Source organism: Orcinus orca, chromosome 2, assembly GCF_937001465.1.
Source record: "Orcinus orca chromosome 2, mOrcOrc1.1, whole genome shotgun sequence".
Classification (NCBI taxonomy): Eukaryota; Metazoa; Chordata; class Mammalia; order Artiodactyla; family Delphinidae; genus Orcinus; species Orcinus orca.
The window spans coordinates 125,781,490-125,796,587 of NC_064560.1; the positions used below are offsets into that span (position 1 = coordinate 125,781,490).

Genomic DNA, 15,098 nt, shown 5'->3' on the forward strand with positions numbered 1-15,098 from the left:
TAGCCTTTCAGTGCTCTCGGCCTTCCCGGGCTGACTCGCAACAGCCCCACGGCGCTCCTTCCAATCAGCGGAGAGCGACGCACGTCGTTGCGGAAATGACGGCAGTTCCGTGTCCAGTGGGGCGGTGGGAGCGATGAGGGCACTGAGACCGTGGTAGGCGTTGTGTGAAGATGGAGGTAGGCTCTTCAGAGTTAGAAGGCTGGCGAGAGAGCCTGGGTAACGGGGTTGAAGCAGAGGCGGGAAGCCGGGCGGAGAGGCTGCTGACGGGAGGGGAGAGAGAGCAGGGTTTGGGGAGTGATGTCATAATGTCGGGGTCAGAATCTGTCGCTCCGAGCCAACTCCTTGCTTCCCCTAACTTATCCCCGCGGCTTTCTTTTGGTTTCCAGTTTCCCGGAGGAAATGACAATTACCTGACGATCACAGGGCCCTCGCACCCCTTCCTGTCAGGGGCCGAGGTGAGCACGAGCTGCCGACGCTGCGGGGGGGAGGGCGTGAGGCAGCGGCGGGGCCGGGTGGTGGGGAGGAGAGCGCGGACGCCAGGGGCCGGGTGTTGGGAACGGGGTCCGCGATTGATGTTTGGAGAAAAGTGGCAGCTGCCTCCACAGGCTATGAGGACCATGGGGATGGCCCGGGAAGCTGCTGTCATCAGAAAAGCAGGACGTTGGAAAAGACCGAACCTATTTCAGACTGATCTGGATTGGAATACAGAGTGGAATTGTCTCCTTTCGTGGAGGAGAAATAACTACAATAATCTTGGGAGATCGCAGCGGGGAAAAATTGTTTAAGCCAAAGAAATTTGAGACAGGGAAGGAATTTACCTACCAGAGGTTAACTGTGGAATGTGTTCATTTTTAAAACATACTTTGTTGAAGGGGTCTTTGTTTCATTTAAATTTCCTACCCAGTGATTTTTGGAAAAGTTAATAGTTATGTTTACTTACATGGTGTTAGCTTGTTTTGCTAGTGACAGGATGAAAGGAAATAGTTGCCAGAAAACATGAAGGGAGTTGAGTAGACCATGCATTTCTTTTTTTTGAATAAATTTATTTATTTTACTTATTTTTGGCTGCGTTGGGTCTTCGTTCCTGCGTACAGGCTTTCTCTAGTTGCGGCGAGCGGGGCTACTCATCTTTGCGGTCCGCGGGCTTCTCATTGCGGTGGCCTTTCTTGCTGTGGAGTACGGGCTCTAGGGTGTACGGGCTTCAGTAGTTGTGGCGCGCGGGCTCTAGAGTGCAGGCTCAGTAGTTGTGGCGCACGGGCTCAGTAGTTGTGGCGCACGGGCTTAGTTGCTCCACGGCATGTAGGATCTTCCCGGACCAGGGCTCGAACCCCTGTCCCCTGCATTGGCAGGCAGATTCTCAACCACTACGCCACCAGGGAAGTCCCTAGACCATGCATTTCTGTTTGCCAGTGACTCAGAGTTTGGGCAGGTTACTTCACCCTTGTATGTCACAAGTTTCCCCAGCTGTCAGATGGCTGTAATAATAGTTTTTTATGATGATGTGAAGTAGAAGTAACGATCATGGTGAGGTCCTTTAGTATTCGTGGAAGAGTTTTAGTTGAAATATTGTCGTAAGCGTATCATTTGCTTAGGCAAGGCAAAAGAGTAAGATGGAACAGAAAAATAAATTTTTCGGTCTTTGAGAAACTGAAGTCTTGAACTTTGTACTATCTTTTGAGGATTTTAGTTTTTTTAAAAACGTTGTGTAAACCATTTGCATCAGTGTTTTGTATCTAGAATTATCAATTGCTGTTGAATGAACTTATAACAAAATTTAATGTTTTCGTGGATGAGAATTAGATTAGCAAGGAGCATTTGCTTTTTTTAAACTGCTTTATCGTGATTACTATTCATTATTATTCTTCTAAGCTGGGGAAAGTGTGAATCAGATAAGCAGCAAATTTAGAAACAATATAAAACAAAAATCTGTTTGATGCTTTGCTGTCTCTTTGCTAGTTTCTTCTGAGTGATAGCTCCATGGTTTAATTTCACTGTTTGGAGTGCTGTAAATTTCACATTGGGCTCATCCACATGAAAACGCATCATTGCCAATTTCTTCTGAATCAGGTCTCCACATTTAAATTTCTTTTTTTATATTTATTTATTTATGGCTGCGTTGTGTCTTCATTGCTGCGCGAGAGCTTTCTCTAGTTGCAGCGAGCCGGGGCTACTCTTTGTTGCAGTGCTGGGCTTCTCTTGTTGCGGAGCACGGGCTCTAGGCGTGCAGGCTCTAGAACACAGGCTCAGTAGTTGTGGCTCATGGGCTTAGTTACTATGCGGCATGTGGGATCTTCCGGACCAGGGCTCAAACCCGTGACCCCTGCATTGGCAGGCAGATTCTTAACCACTGTGCCACCAGGGAAGTCCTTAAATTTCTTTAGAGTGTTGTAAATTTCACACTGGGCTCATCAAGAAACTTTCCGGGTTTGAGTCTATCCTTTGTTTTTGCTTTTATGACTTTAAGAAATGTTTTAAAAAACTATTTTGCCAAGAAGCTCATAACTAAATTTCAGTGGATTCCTTTAGCCTAGAGCCCTGTCAGTGTTTTAACATTTCTCCTTGTCATTACAACTTCTTCACCTTTCTTTCCCCCCTTGTTTGTTTGGTTTTGTTGTTGTTTCAGTTTTTTAATTTGTTTTTCTTTTATTTCAATTGGTTTGTGGTTTTTGTTTTTTCTGGTCTTACTGTGAGCCACCCCAAATATGTCTTAGAACTAGATAAAGGTAATTAAAAAAATTTTTTTCTTTTAGAAGAGTAAGTTTTAGAGTTTTCTTGCAAGAAAAAGAAATGTCCACAAAAGTAATAACCATAAAAAAGTTGAAAAATTGGACTTCATTGAAATTAAGAACCTTTTTTTTTTTTTTGGTTACACCATGCAGCTTGTGGGATCTTAGTTCCCTGACCAGGGATCAAGCCTGGCCCTGGCAGTGAGAGCACCGAGTGCCAACCACTGGACTACCAGGGAATTCCCGAAATTCACAGACTGGGAGAAGATATTTTAATACATGTATCTGGCTCATATTCAGAATATATTCAAATACTTCTGCAGAATAAAATAAAGAATCCCATTTTAAAATGGGCAAAATATTTAAACTCGCACCTCAGGGCTTCCCTGGTGGCGCAGTGGTTGAGAATCTGCCTGCCAATGCAGGGGACACGGGTTCGAACCCTGGTCTGGGAAGATCCCACATGCCATGGAGCAACTAAGCCCCTGTGCCACAACTACCAAGCCTGTGCTCTAAAGCACGCAAGCCACAACTATTGAAACCCACCTGCCACAACTACTGAAGCCCATGCGCCTAGTGCCCGTGCTCTGCAACAAGAGAAGCCACCGCAATGAGAATCCCACGCACTGCAACGAAAACCCAACGTGGCCAAAAATAAATAAATTTAAAAAAATAAAATAAATAAACTTGCACCTCACAAGAAAGGATATCCAAATTGTCATTAGGCGTATGAAAAAGTGTCATTGTCATCGTCACTCATTAGGGAAATGCCAATTAAAATCACAATGAGATACCATTTCACACCCATCAGAATGTTGAAAATTTAAAAGACAATTCCAGGAGTTGGCAAGGATATAGATAACTCTTAATCATTGCTGGTGAGAGTGTAAATTGATTCAGCTTCTTTGGAAAACTAGCAGTATCTACTAAAGATAAACATATACCTACCCTGTAACCTGGTAATTCCACTCCTTGATATATACGTAAGAGAAATGAGTGCATATACTAACCGAAACATGTTCACAGCAACTTTATTTATATAGCTAAACAGTGGAAACAAAACCAGATGTCTATAAACTAATTTGTTAAAAGGAATGCAACACAGCAATAAAAAAGCATGAACTACTAATAAATGCACCCTGGGTGATCTCAAAAATATATTACTGAGTAAAAGAAGCCAGACAAAAAAGGGTAGACACTATAATAGTTCTTTTTTTTTTGGCGGGGGGGTGGCGGACGGTGCACCTGACAGCATGCGGGATCTTAGTTCCCTGAGCAGGGATCAAACCTGTGCCTCCTGCAGTGGAAGCGTGGACTCTTAACCACTGTACTGCCAAGGAAGTCCCCATGAGTTCATTTTTTAATGAAGATCAAGAATAGACAACACTAAACTATGCTGATGGAGATCAGAATACTGCTACCTGTTGTGGAAGGGAGGGAGTATTGACTAGGAAGGAGCATGAGAAAATCTTTTAGAGTGATGGAAATGTTCTGTATCTTTATCTGGGTGGTAGTTAATTGGGTGTTTACGTATGTAAAAATTCATTGGGCCATACACTTAAAATTTATGTGCTTTACATAAGTTATGCCTCAGTAAAATAAGAAATAATAATAATTTTTTAAAAGTACATGTCCCAGAGAGGAAGGCTTAGCATTTATTACAGCATTGCTTGAGATAGGAAAGCTGTATAATCTGAAGGGAGTTTAATCTTTCTGTTTCTCTTGTTTAGGCTGGCACTTAAATAATGATATTGTGCTTTGAGCACTCTGGGGAAATAAGTTATAAAGGTAACTATCCTTAGTTAGGAAAAGTAATCATTAGAACCAGTTAATGATTTCAGGCTGAATAGTTAAAATTTTCACTACTGTATTAGTTTTTAAAAACAATTAAACTATTTTAATAATCTGTAGTACCGGGGTAATGTTGAATAAATAGGTGTTTGATTAAAATAAATTTCCTTAAAATGAATAATCTACACAAGAAAGTACTTAAAGAAATACTGGATTGTGTGCTTTGATATAGAGGAATGTGAAAAGATAGGGAAATGGTATTTTTTTATATTTTGGTTCTCTCAATGCTAAGCATCCTTGCTTATAAAGTGTAATTCCCAAACTGCTTTCTTCCTCATAAAGGCCCAGGAATTTAACAGAGAAGGAAACAAAAGCTGAGTTGAGAAGGTAGTGGTATCATGTTCCTATTTCCACCTTCTGTGTCCAAATCATTTATTTTTACTTTAATATTTGCTACAGTTTTATCTTTATTTTATGTTTGACAATCTAGAGTATGATTTAGTTATGTGGTGAATCCACTAAAATAAAATAACTTTAGATATTGGATTTACCTATAATCTTACAGATAACTTGTGGTAGTAAAAGATTTAGAGTGGATCTCTATTCTAGTATGTGTGTGGTTTACCTTTCTGTATTCTTGATCATTACCATTATTTTACTCTTCTTTTTTAAAGGAAGAAACAAATAAAACAAAATAAAAAAAAACACCATTAAAGCCACAGATACTGAATAACAAAGCTGTTTCCACATTCCAGGGGGTGGTACATAGAAAGAATGTCTTGTTAATTGGTTACTATGGAATCTCTACATGTCTGGTTTTTTAGTGTACTCCATGAGAGCGCTCCAGATAGTTTATGAGGGCTGGTCCTTTGCAGAACACTGGTCTCCTGTTTTGGATATGAGTTTTTATTCTTTTTCAGTTCTCATTAATAGTATCATTTTCATATCTTGGCAGAGTTGCTTTTTTATTGTGGTAAGCAGAATAGGATAGTCATTTTTTGCTTTACTTTTGCTGTATCCTCTTAAAAAATTGTACACCACTATTATACAACTATAAATCTAGTACAGTAAATGTTTCCCCAGGTCCTTTTTCCTGCCCCTGTAACTTTTGTTTGTTTGCATGAGAATTTGGTAAAAATCTTTGTACTCTTCTTCCTGAAAAATGAGCACATGAACTTAAACTGAAATCTCAGAAAAAAATCATGGACCTGAAGTTAACAACTTCCACACAATAACAAAAATGAGTTGTGTACTGAGAAAAGTTCAGTTCTTGGGGAGAGTTTTAGTTTTTCCTAAAGAATTGTCTGCTCCCATGCTCTTTATGTATGCTCCTCTCATGTTATATCACAAATTTTTACCATGCTAAGTAAAATAGTAAGGCTCTTGGAGAAGGAAAATATAGAAATGAAGCTATATACATATCTTTTTGTCGTTTAGGAAACTTCTCTCAGTGTGATGTGATTTCAGAGAAATCAAGCATTTCACAGGCATGCTCTTTCTCCCTGGTTTTACTAGCTGGAAATATTCTTTCTAGCAAAATTTAAAAATGCTGATATTAGTGAGACCCTTTCTGGGTTTGGAAAAGTCTTGAGGAATTCCTAAAGAATGCTTTACTTAATCATGAAAAAACCCCCGAAACTGTGAGTACCTATTTAATTTGATCTGAATCAGTTGGTATTTACTGTGCCATGTGACAAGGTTGATAGAATTTAAAGTTTCTAAAATTCCAGCAATCTGTGGTAATTGGTTGGGGCAGGTGTTAAGTTAAATAATTAGGATATTAATATTATCATTAAGCAGTTATATATATCAGGCCATGTGATAAAGTTTTGTATACTAAATCCCATAAATGCTCATAGTTTATGAGGGCTGGTCCTTTGCAGAATATAAGGAGATTACCATTACAAGTCCCATTTTATAGATGAGGAAAATCCATTCAAGGTCGTATAGTAAATGGCAGAGAAGGGACTTGAACCCAGATCTCTGTGACACCAAAGTCTCTTGCCATTATTAAGGCTCTGTTGCTGCAGATGCTGCCATTTTAGTTTTTAGTGTCAAAAGGAACCATAACATTTAATGTATCTTAGGTCAGACATTGGTCTGTAGCTCCGTGAATTGTGGCGTCATTCAGAATAGAAATAGTATATTATTATTGTAGTTGGACTCAGAGGAAGGATTTGGGTCTTCACCTGGAATAATTTTTTTCTTCCTTTCTTGCAGAAAGTCTTTGTTCAGAGCAAGACAGGAATGTGTTCAGGAACTGTTAGAGAACCAGTTTGCCCTCTGGCTATATCTCTTAATGAAGGTTTTTCTCCTCACTCTTATCCTTATCTTAGCATTGTTGGGTTTTCCAAAAATCTTGTACACATGGAAATCTTATTTGTTGTTAGTATCGTGATTTCTAAAATGGAGAAGTGGTAGGAAACTCTTAAGTGCATATATTTTAGAGGGGCATAAAGTTCCCATGATCCTTTTAGGATCTGCTTCAAAGGAACCTAAAACAACAGTCAAAGTATAATTGTCTAGTTGACAATGAATTTCTGTGGTCTAACAGTTCAGGTGTAGTAAGTATGAAATAACTGCTGTCTATTAGAATAGAGAGATTGTAAGCATCATAGCTAAACAGGTTATAAAGGTTGGGTCCCTACTAATGGTGCTGAAAGAATCATTCATTAGACCAATAGGCAAAATAGTTTAGGACAACCAAGATGGTAAAGGTAGAAAAGAGAGAAAAGAACTGAAAATTGTGATTGATGTTGGCAGCCTTGTATGTGACATATGGCCAAGGATATGAGGAAGATTTATTTGTAAAATTAAATAGGTCTTAGGAAATTGATAACAGAAATGGGATCCATGCCAAAAAGAGGTACACTGAGAATCTCCAGTACTCAGCCATGTTCTTCACTTAGCAGTATGCAGTTCCTCCTCTTCCCACTAAGTCTTTTTCCCTTTTTTTCCTCCCTACAGACGTTCCATACACCAAGCCTGGGTGATGAAGAATTTGAAATCCCCCCTATCTCCTTGGATTCTGATCCCTCACTGGCTGTCTCAGATGTGGTTGGCCACTTTGATGACCTGGCAGACCCTTCCTCCTCTCAGGATGGCAGCTTTTCAGCCCAGTATGGGGTCCAGACATTGGACATGCCTGTGGGCATGACCCATGGCTTGATGGAGCAGGGCGGGGGGCTCCTGAGTGGGGGCTTGACCATGGTAAGGGGCAAGACATTATCAGGCTTACCCAAGCTCATGGGCATGGTGTTAGGGGAGACATAAGTAACTCTATTCCCTGCTACACTTGGGTAGTATTTATTTTCCATTCTTCTGGCTAAAGGCTCACCAACAAAGACCTCGTTTCCCCTGAATAAGTGAGATGTATCATCTGAATCAATTTTACTTGAAAACTGGTTTAAAATTGTAAGATGTCCAGTGTTAACCCTGAAATGAAAATGATTTATTGGGATTTTTGAAAGAAAAGTTTTTTCCCTACTACTATGGCTTTCATATCCTAGGATTCAAGTGTGAGTGTGATTGCTGGCATGCTGAGGGATGTATTCAAAAAACTGTCTGGAAAAAAAAAAAAAACTGAACCAAAAGTATTAATTGTGGATTAGTATGTGTTATAAATCAGTGTATTGGGGCTTCTAGCACATCTCATTAGTAGCACATCTTCACCCACTGTACTTGATGCCAAACATCTCTAACATTGCCCTTATGCACTCTGATTTGCCTGTGTATTGCCACTTTAAGAGCCGTTATTTAGGAGGGTACAGGGAGAAAGTTTTTCATTCCCCTGTGTGTCATCACTCTCTCTAGATTACTGAATAACTTACTTGCTCTTTAAATTAACTTGTCCAAAATTATGACTTCTTTGGTTATTTTTAGTTATTTTGGAATAGGCCTTTGAGTACAAAGAAGTGACTTCGTACTCAATTTGTAATTTCTGTACTTTATTAAAAAGCTTAATATGTTTTATATGTAGACAAATTATTTGATGTTTGTTTAAATGATGATACTTTCTGGGTAAGCAGAGGGTTTATAAATTGTCCTGAATTCCGGTGGGGGGAAGGGAAGGGTAGTGCTTTTTATATTTAGTGTTTAATTAGTCCTTCTGCTTCTCTCAGGACTTGGATCATTCTATAGGAACTCAGTATAGCGCCAATCCACCTGTTACAATTGATGTACCAATGACAGACATGACATCTGGCTTGATGGGGCATAGCCAGTTGACCACCATTGATCAGTCAGAACTGAGTTCTCAACTTGGTTTGAGCTTAGGGGGTGGCACCATCCTGCCACCTGCCCAGTCACCTGAGGATCGTCTTTCAACCACACCTTCACCTACTAGTTCACTTCATGAGGATGGTGTTGAGGAATTCCGGAGGGTGAGGCATTCCCTGCCAAAATCAAATCTGCCATATTATTCTGGGATAAAACTCTTGACCTACAGCTCCTACTAAGTATTCTTTACTCCTGCCCTGCTGTCTCCTCTGCTCTTTTCTGGGTATGGGGTCCTGCCTCTCTAGTTATAGTTTATAATGCTCCTTCCAATCTCCATTCTTATTGGTCCTCACGTACTTTACTGTCTTAATCCTATTGCCTCTACTTTTAGCATTTCTGAGAATTCCATTCATGTGACTAGTTTACCCCATATAAAAGTCCTTTTCTTTCAGTTCTCCCGACATGATACTTCTCTTCTTCTTGTAATTCTCTCTCTTTCCCCCCCCACAGCAACTTCCCAGCCAGAAGACAGTTGTGGTGGAAGCAGGGAAAAAGCAGAAGGCCCCAAAGAAGAGAAAAAAGAAGGATCCTAATGAACCTCAAAAACCAGTTTCAGCATATGCTTTATTCTTTCGTGACACACAGGCTGCCATCAAGGGACAGAATCCCAATGCCACTTTTGGGGAGGTTTCAAAAATTGTGGCTTCCATGTGGGACAGTCTTGGAGAGGAGCAAAAACAGGTGAGCAAATAACAAGGAACTAGTGGTTAGTGAATGTTCAAGTTTTAACTTCCTTATGTGTTCTTATTTCATATCAGCTCTTTGTTAATGGCATTTAAGATCATCCTTCATCTTAAAAGTTGCAGCCATACACTGAATCCCAAATACCCATCTAAATACTATAGGGAGTTCCCTGGTGGTCCAGTGGCCAAGACTCCATGCTCCCAATGCCGGGGGCCCGGGTTCAATCCCTGGTCAGGGAACTAGATCCCACATGCCACAACTAAGACCCGGTGCAGCCAAATAAATATTTAAAAAATAAATAAATAAAAACAAATTTTTAAAAAAATTATTATAAAAAACACTGAATCTAACTTTCTATGCCTTTTTTTTCTATCTGTAAAATTAGGCTATTCTTTGGTGAGCTGCATGCTGTAGCTAACTCTAAAATCCACAGCAAAGTTTGAATTATTTCATTGGCCTCATATAAACTTGAGAACTATAGTTAACCTCCCTAAATTTAACCTGGATTAAACAAATGAAAATTGTGATACTACATGAATATAAGATACAGTTGAAATTGAAGATGGCTATAATTATCATTACCCTACACTCCCCAGGTCTTCTTATTTCTTAACCACTGGACCACCAGGGAAGTCCCCAATTTATTATTTCTTATGATTCTGTAAATTGGTTGGGTGTTTTTCCTGGTGTTCTTACCTGGGCTCATTCCTACAGTTGTACCCAAACAACAGCTGGTATGGCTTATCAAGATGACCTTGCTCCCGTGCCTGGCAGTTGGTGCTACCTGTTGGCTGAAATGCCTTGGTTCTCTTTCACATGGTCTCTCATCCTCCAAATAGGCTAGACTGGCTTCTTTACACTATGGCAGAGTTAGAGCAGTATTCCAAGAGAACAAAAACAGATGTCCCCAAGTTCTCTTTTTGTCAATTCAGCCACATTCTAATGGTTAAAGCAACTCACAGAGCTAGCCCAAATTCAAAGGAATGGGAAATAAGTTTCAGCTGTTGATGGAAGACTAGGTATGCGGCACAGGAAGAATTCTTGTGGCTATCATTGCAAACAGTTTAGCACATTTCCTTAAGGGAAAGTATACTGGTTAGATACAATCCCAGACTAAGCAGACTACTCATCTTATTGGGGGTCAGGATTTGTTCTGGTTACACAGGTGTGAGCAAGGGTTGCTGTTGGCTTTAGAAGTGTAGCTATTCTGCAAGCCTACTGTTGATTGGCTGGCTTTCAGATGCATGGTCACTGGAAAGTCTGCCATGGTGGCTGTCTTGATTACTAGCTTTCAGGAGTTGTCAATATTTAGACTGAGATGAATTGTCTTTCATTGATGAATGATGTAGGATTATCAGTCTTTACTAGGAGTTTGTGGACTTTCTAAACAGTCTGTCTTTCATGCAGGTATATAAGAGGAAAACTGAAGCTGCCAAGAAAGAGTATCTGAAGGCTCTGGCTGCTTATAAAGACAATCAAGAGTGTCAGGTAAGAAGATTGGGGTAGGTGGATATTTAAACCAATAAAAACATTTTTAAAGCTGTATATTAGCAATTATAAGAAGTAAATACCACCAAAAACCTGTGGAACCTATTAATAGTATATAGTTATTAAAAGCTCAAAAATATGTAACAGGTTTCCCATTTGTTTCCATCGTAAACCTTGCCAAACAGTCTGAGTTTATTTTCATTGTTTACTTTAGCCAGGCAGACACATGGCTGCTCTTTTTTCTTTCTTTCTCTTCGTACCCCCCGCCTCCCCAATCTGTGATGTACCTTTTCTTGGGAGGTGATTAGAGTGAGGATGTCCTGGGGAAGAGAATAAATCTCCTGATTTTTTTTTTTTTTGGTCTTCTTTTAGGCTACTGTGGAAACAGTGGAATTGGATCCAGCGCCCCCATCACAGACTCCTTCTCCACCTCCTGTGACTACTGCTGAGCCAGCCTCTCCAGCAGCAGCCTCAACAGAGCCCCCTGCCCTGTCTCCTTCCATTGTTGTTAATTCCACTCTTTCATCCTATGTAGCAAACCAGGCATCTTCTGGGGCTGGGGGTCAGCCCAATATTACCAAGTTGATTATTACCAAACAGATGTTGCCCTCTTCTATTACTATGTCTCAAGGAGGGATGGTTACCGTTATCCCAGCCACAGTGGTGACCTCCCGGGGGATCCAACTAGGCCAAACCAGTACAGCTACTATCCAGCCTAGTCAGCAAGCCCAGATCGTCACTAGGTCAGTGCTGCAGGCAGCAGCTGCAGCAGCAGCTTCCATGCAACTGCCTCCGCCCCGACTACAACCCCCTCCGTTGCAGCAAATGCCTCAGCCCCCGGCTCAGCAGCAAGTCGCCATTCTGCAGCAGCCTCCCCCGCTGCAGGCCATGCAGCAGCCCCCACCTCAGAAATTTCGAATCAATCTACAGCAGCAGCCGCCGCCACTGCAGGTCAAGCTTGTGCCTCCACCCACTCTAAAAATGCAGACTACCTTGGTTCCACCACCTGTAGAAAGGAGTCCGGAGCGGCCTGTGAACAGCAGCCCTGAGACCCACACAGTGGAGGAAACCTCTCCTGAGACAATCTGTGAGATGATCACAGATGTAGTTCCTGAGGTGAGCCTCTGTTTTTAAGTATTTCCTCTAGACCAGTGAAAATGTGTAAGCATTTTTGGTTGCCCTAATAAAAGCAGGGGTTGCTACTAGCATTTAATGCCTGGCACAACTAGGCGTATGAAATATCCTGTCAGTTCCCTGCAAGATACTCTGTAGTGTTCTTGGTGAGAAACATTAAGAGGGCCTCCTATCCTAGACTACTCCTTAACTAAGCAGAAGTAATACGGTAGTCAACTAAAGATATATCCTAAGCATAGAGTTATTTTTCAGGTGTCTTACCCAAGGATCCAAAGCTTTGGAGATAAATCCTTCCATTTCTCTCAAACCTTGACTGCTTGGCTTGATGTTTTTAAGTAAGGGGATGGGTAGGGAATACAGGTAGAAAAATTCAACTGGTTAGTATCATTGAGTCTTTTCAGAAACAAACAGATGCCAATTTACCCTAGTTTTAATTTGTACCTGACCAGTAGTCATTTTGAAATATGGGTCTGTTTGTGACTATAGTCCCACAATGAATGAAGCAGTCATTTTAAAGAAAAATACCACCCACCCCACCCCTTCAAAACCAGGAAACTATTAATCTCTAAGTTTTTTTCCTTTTTGCTAATGGCACCACGTTTTATCTTCTTAGTCTCTGATCTTAGTTGAGGTGACCCAACCTCTATTCACATTCTATTGATTTGATATTTTCAGAGGAATATTATTCAACTGTAGAATAAAGTCAGTGATGGGTAAAATTAAGATTAAACACTAGCAGTATGGCAGCATTCCCCTTATAGGAAGCATCTTCATGTCAATCTGCATGGCAAAATTCTAAAGCTGGATATAGAGAAGACCAAGAACTCACCTTCTTTTGGAAGTGTACCCCCATCTGTGAGGGACTGTAACATCTGTTGCTCCATTGGATCCTAGAGTTAATTTGACTAGCTGGCTAGCTAGGTAAGTAGCAATCCAATCCATCTTTGGTGCTCTCTCCCTCTCACAGGTTGAGTCTCCTTCTCAAATGGATGTTGAATTGGTGAGTGGGTCTCCTATGACGCTCTCACCCCAGCCTCGATGTGTGAGGTCCGGCTGTGAGAACCCTCCCGTTGTGAGTAAGGACTGGGACAATGAGTACTGCAGCAATGAGTGCGTGGTGAAGCACTGCAGGTGAGCTTACAGTTCCCCTTCTTACAATTCAAGTATGACTAAATAAACTGTGTTGGAAAACACAGTAACCCTGAGCATATAATCAGTACCACCTTACCTTTGGTAGAGTAGGTTGCTATATACATCTGATTGTAGAAGCTGCTAGAGAAGTTCCCCTGCTTAAAAAAAGCTTACATTTGCCATGTAGATAAAGATGACATAATGAGCAGTTCACACTTTTCAGTTACATTACCTCTGTGTGTGCTCTTTAAAAATATGACACATCAAGCTGGTGGTGACTGAATCTTAGTTTAGCTTATCTCCTTAGTGCAAATCAGACCTCTTAGGGAATTAGAATTTGAGAAGGAATGGATAGGCGGTAAGTAGCACAATAAGGTGCTAAGTATAGGGGGAAAGGGAAGAAGTTCTGAAGATTTTCCCCATTTCCCCAATTTTCCTGAGATTGACCTACATCCATGAAACAAGGCATTGGTATTTCCTATCTCAAATCCTCCAAAGTAAATTAGGATTGCCTATACTTCTGACTCTTAGGCCCACTGCCTTTATACTCCTATTGGGTGATATATGTCAACCTATTTGTTTAAGACAAAGTTTTAAAAAGAATATATCTAGGCTGTAATTCTGAGTTTGTGTGTATCTTTTTCTTTCTTAGGGATGTCTTCTTGGCCTGGGTAGCCTCTAGAAACTCAAACACAGTAGTGTTTGTGAAGTAGTCCTGTTCTCCAAGCCAGTGAAGACTTACCTGCTGGGAACATGTCCACCGAGCCTGTTTTTAAAAAGACAAGCTGGGCTTCTGGTAGTGCCTGATCTCAACCCATGATGGTCCTTTATGTCCTTCACGTTACTCCCCTTTTGTCTCTCTTCTACAGGGGCCAGGCTATGGAGCAGGGCCATTGAGTTTGCTGGAATTGCTTTTTACTTTCACGTACAAGCAGAGATATCAGTGATAATAACAGGGGAAAGGGTGAAGGGCATATGAACAAGCAGAACATAGGGGTGGTGGCTAGGGGTGGGGAATTGTTTGAGGAAAACTTGTTGGTATAATTGTCATAGGACTTGCCTAAAATACTATTAAAATGATAGGATAATACTCAGCTTTGAGCCTAGGAGAAAACATCACTGTGTGCATCCATTTTAAAGGGGCTAAAAAAAGGCTGCATTAAAGGTTACCTCTTAAACAGGGAACTATTACTATCACATCTGCACATTAATTACTTTGAGAACAAAGGTTTTCAACATAGTAAGCACACTGGGCTGTAGAGAAAATAACATCACCTAGGAGCGTCTTTTATTTATTTCTCTGCAATATTTCTGTAGTCAACGCTCTTATCTCAGTTATCACAGTTTATGAGTGCAAAAGGCAGAACGCTACATCCTTAATATAAGAGGTTTCACCAAAGTTTAAAGAAGTTGTGTTCACTTGTGTTTGATGAAGTATCTTTTGAAAGATAGGCCAGAGGTGTTTTCACTTATATAATATATAGGCTAATTCTCTGCATACTCTAGGCACTTATTTAAATTTAATGTAAGATGTGCTTATTTCACTTTTCTTGGAAATAAACGAATAATAGACTAGCAAAGCCACATAGTTGTAACAGAATAAGCAACATTTCGAGCATGATAGCCCTAGTGATGATAATCTTAAATGAAACTCAAATCTTACCTTAAGAAATGTTGTCCCAGAGAACCCCCTTCTTGATTACCATGTTTACTAGCACTAATTGCTAATCACTTTGATCCTATACAGTATAATCAATATTTTAATGTTTTTCAAGCATTCATTTAGTTTGAACCCTTATAGCAACCCCATGAGGTAGGTAATATTCCCAGTCTACATATAAGTAATCATACTGAGAGATGAGTTAC

At 40.5% G+C, this 15,098-nt stretch overlaps 1 protein-coding gene across 2 annotated transcripts; it reads left to right on the plus strand.

Annotated features, from left to right (window-relative positions):
• Positions 1-35: 35 nt before the first annotated feature.
• TOX4 (TOX high mobility group box family member 4) lies at positions 36-14,816 on the plus strand. Of its 2 annotated transcripts, none has more exons than XM_004274104.4 (9): positions 36-176; positions 387-455; positions 7,485-7,727; positions 8,639-8,899; positions 9,246-9,476; positions 10,887-10,967; positions 11,340-12,083; positions 13,069-13,232; positions 13,885-14,816. In XM_004274104.4, the coding sequence occupies exons 1-9, from the start codon at positions 171-173 to the stop codon at positions 13,943-13,945; spliced, it is 1,860 nt and encodes a 619-aa protein (XP_004274152.1). In that variant the 5' UTR covers positions 36-170; the 3' UTR covers positions 13,946-14,816. The 2 variants fall into 2 exon arrangements, with proteins under 2 accessions (XP_004274152.1, XP_012390012.2); XM_012534558.3 differs by lacking the exon at positions 36-176 and adding an exon at positions 5,955-6,157 and having other exon boundaries at positions 400-455.
• The last annotated feature ends 282 nt before the right edge of the window (positions 14,817-15,098 follow it).

Excerpts from the sequence above, each read along its gene's own strand:
- TOX4 (XM_004274104.4), top strand. Across the intron at positions 7,728-8,638 it reads TGAGTGGGGGCTTGACCATG|GACTTGGATCATTCTATAGG; the intron begins GTAAGGGGCAAG and ends TGCTTCTCTCAG. Across the intron at positions 8,900-9,245 it reads GTGTTGAGGAATTCCGGAGG|CAACTTCCCAGCCAGAAGAC; the intron begins GTGAGGCATTCC and ends CCCCCCCCACAG.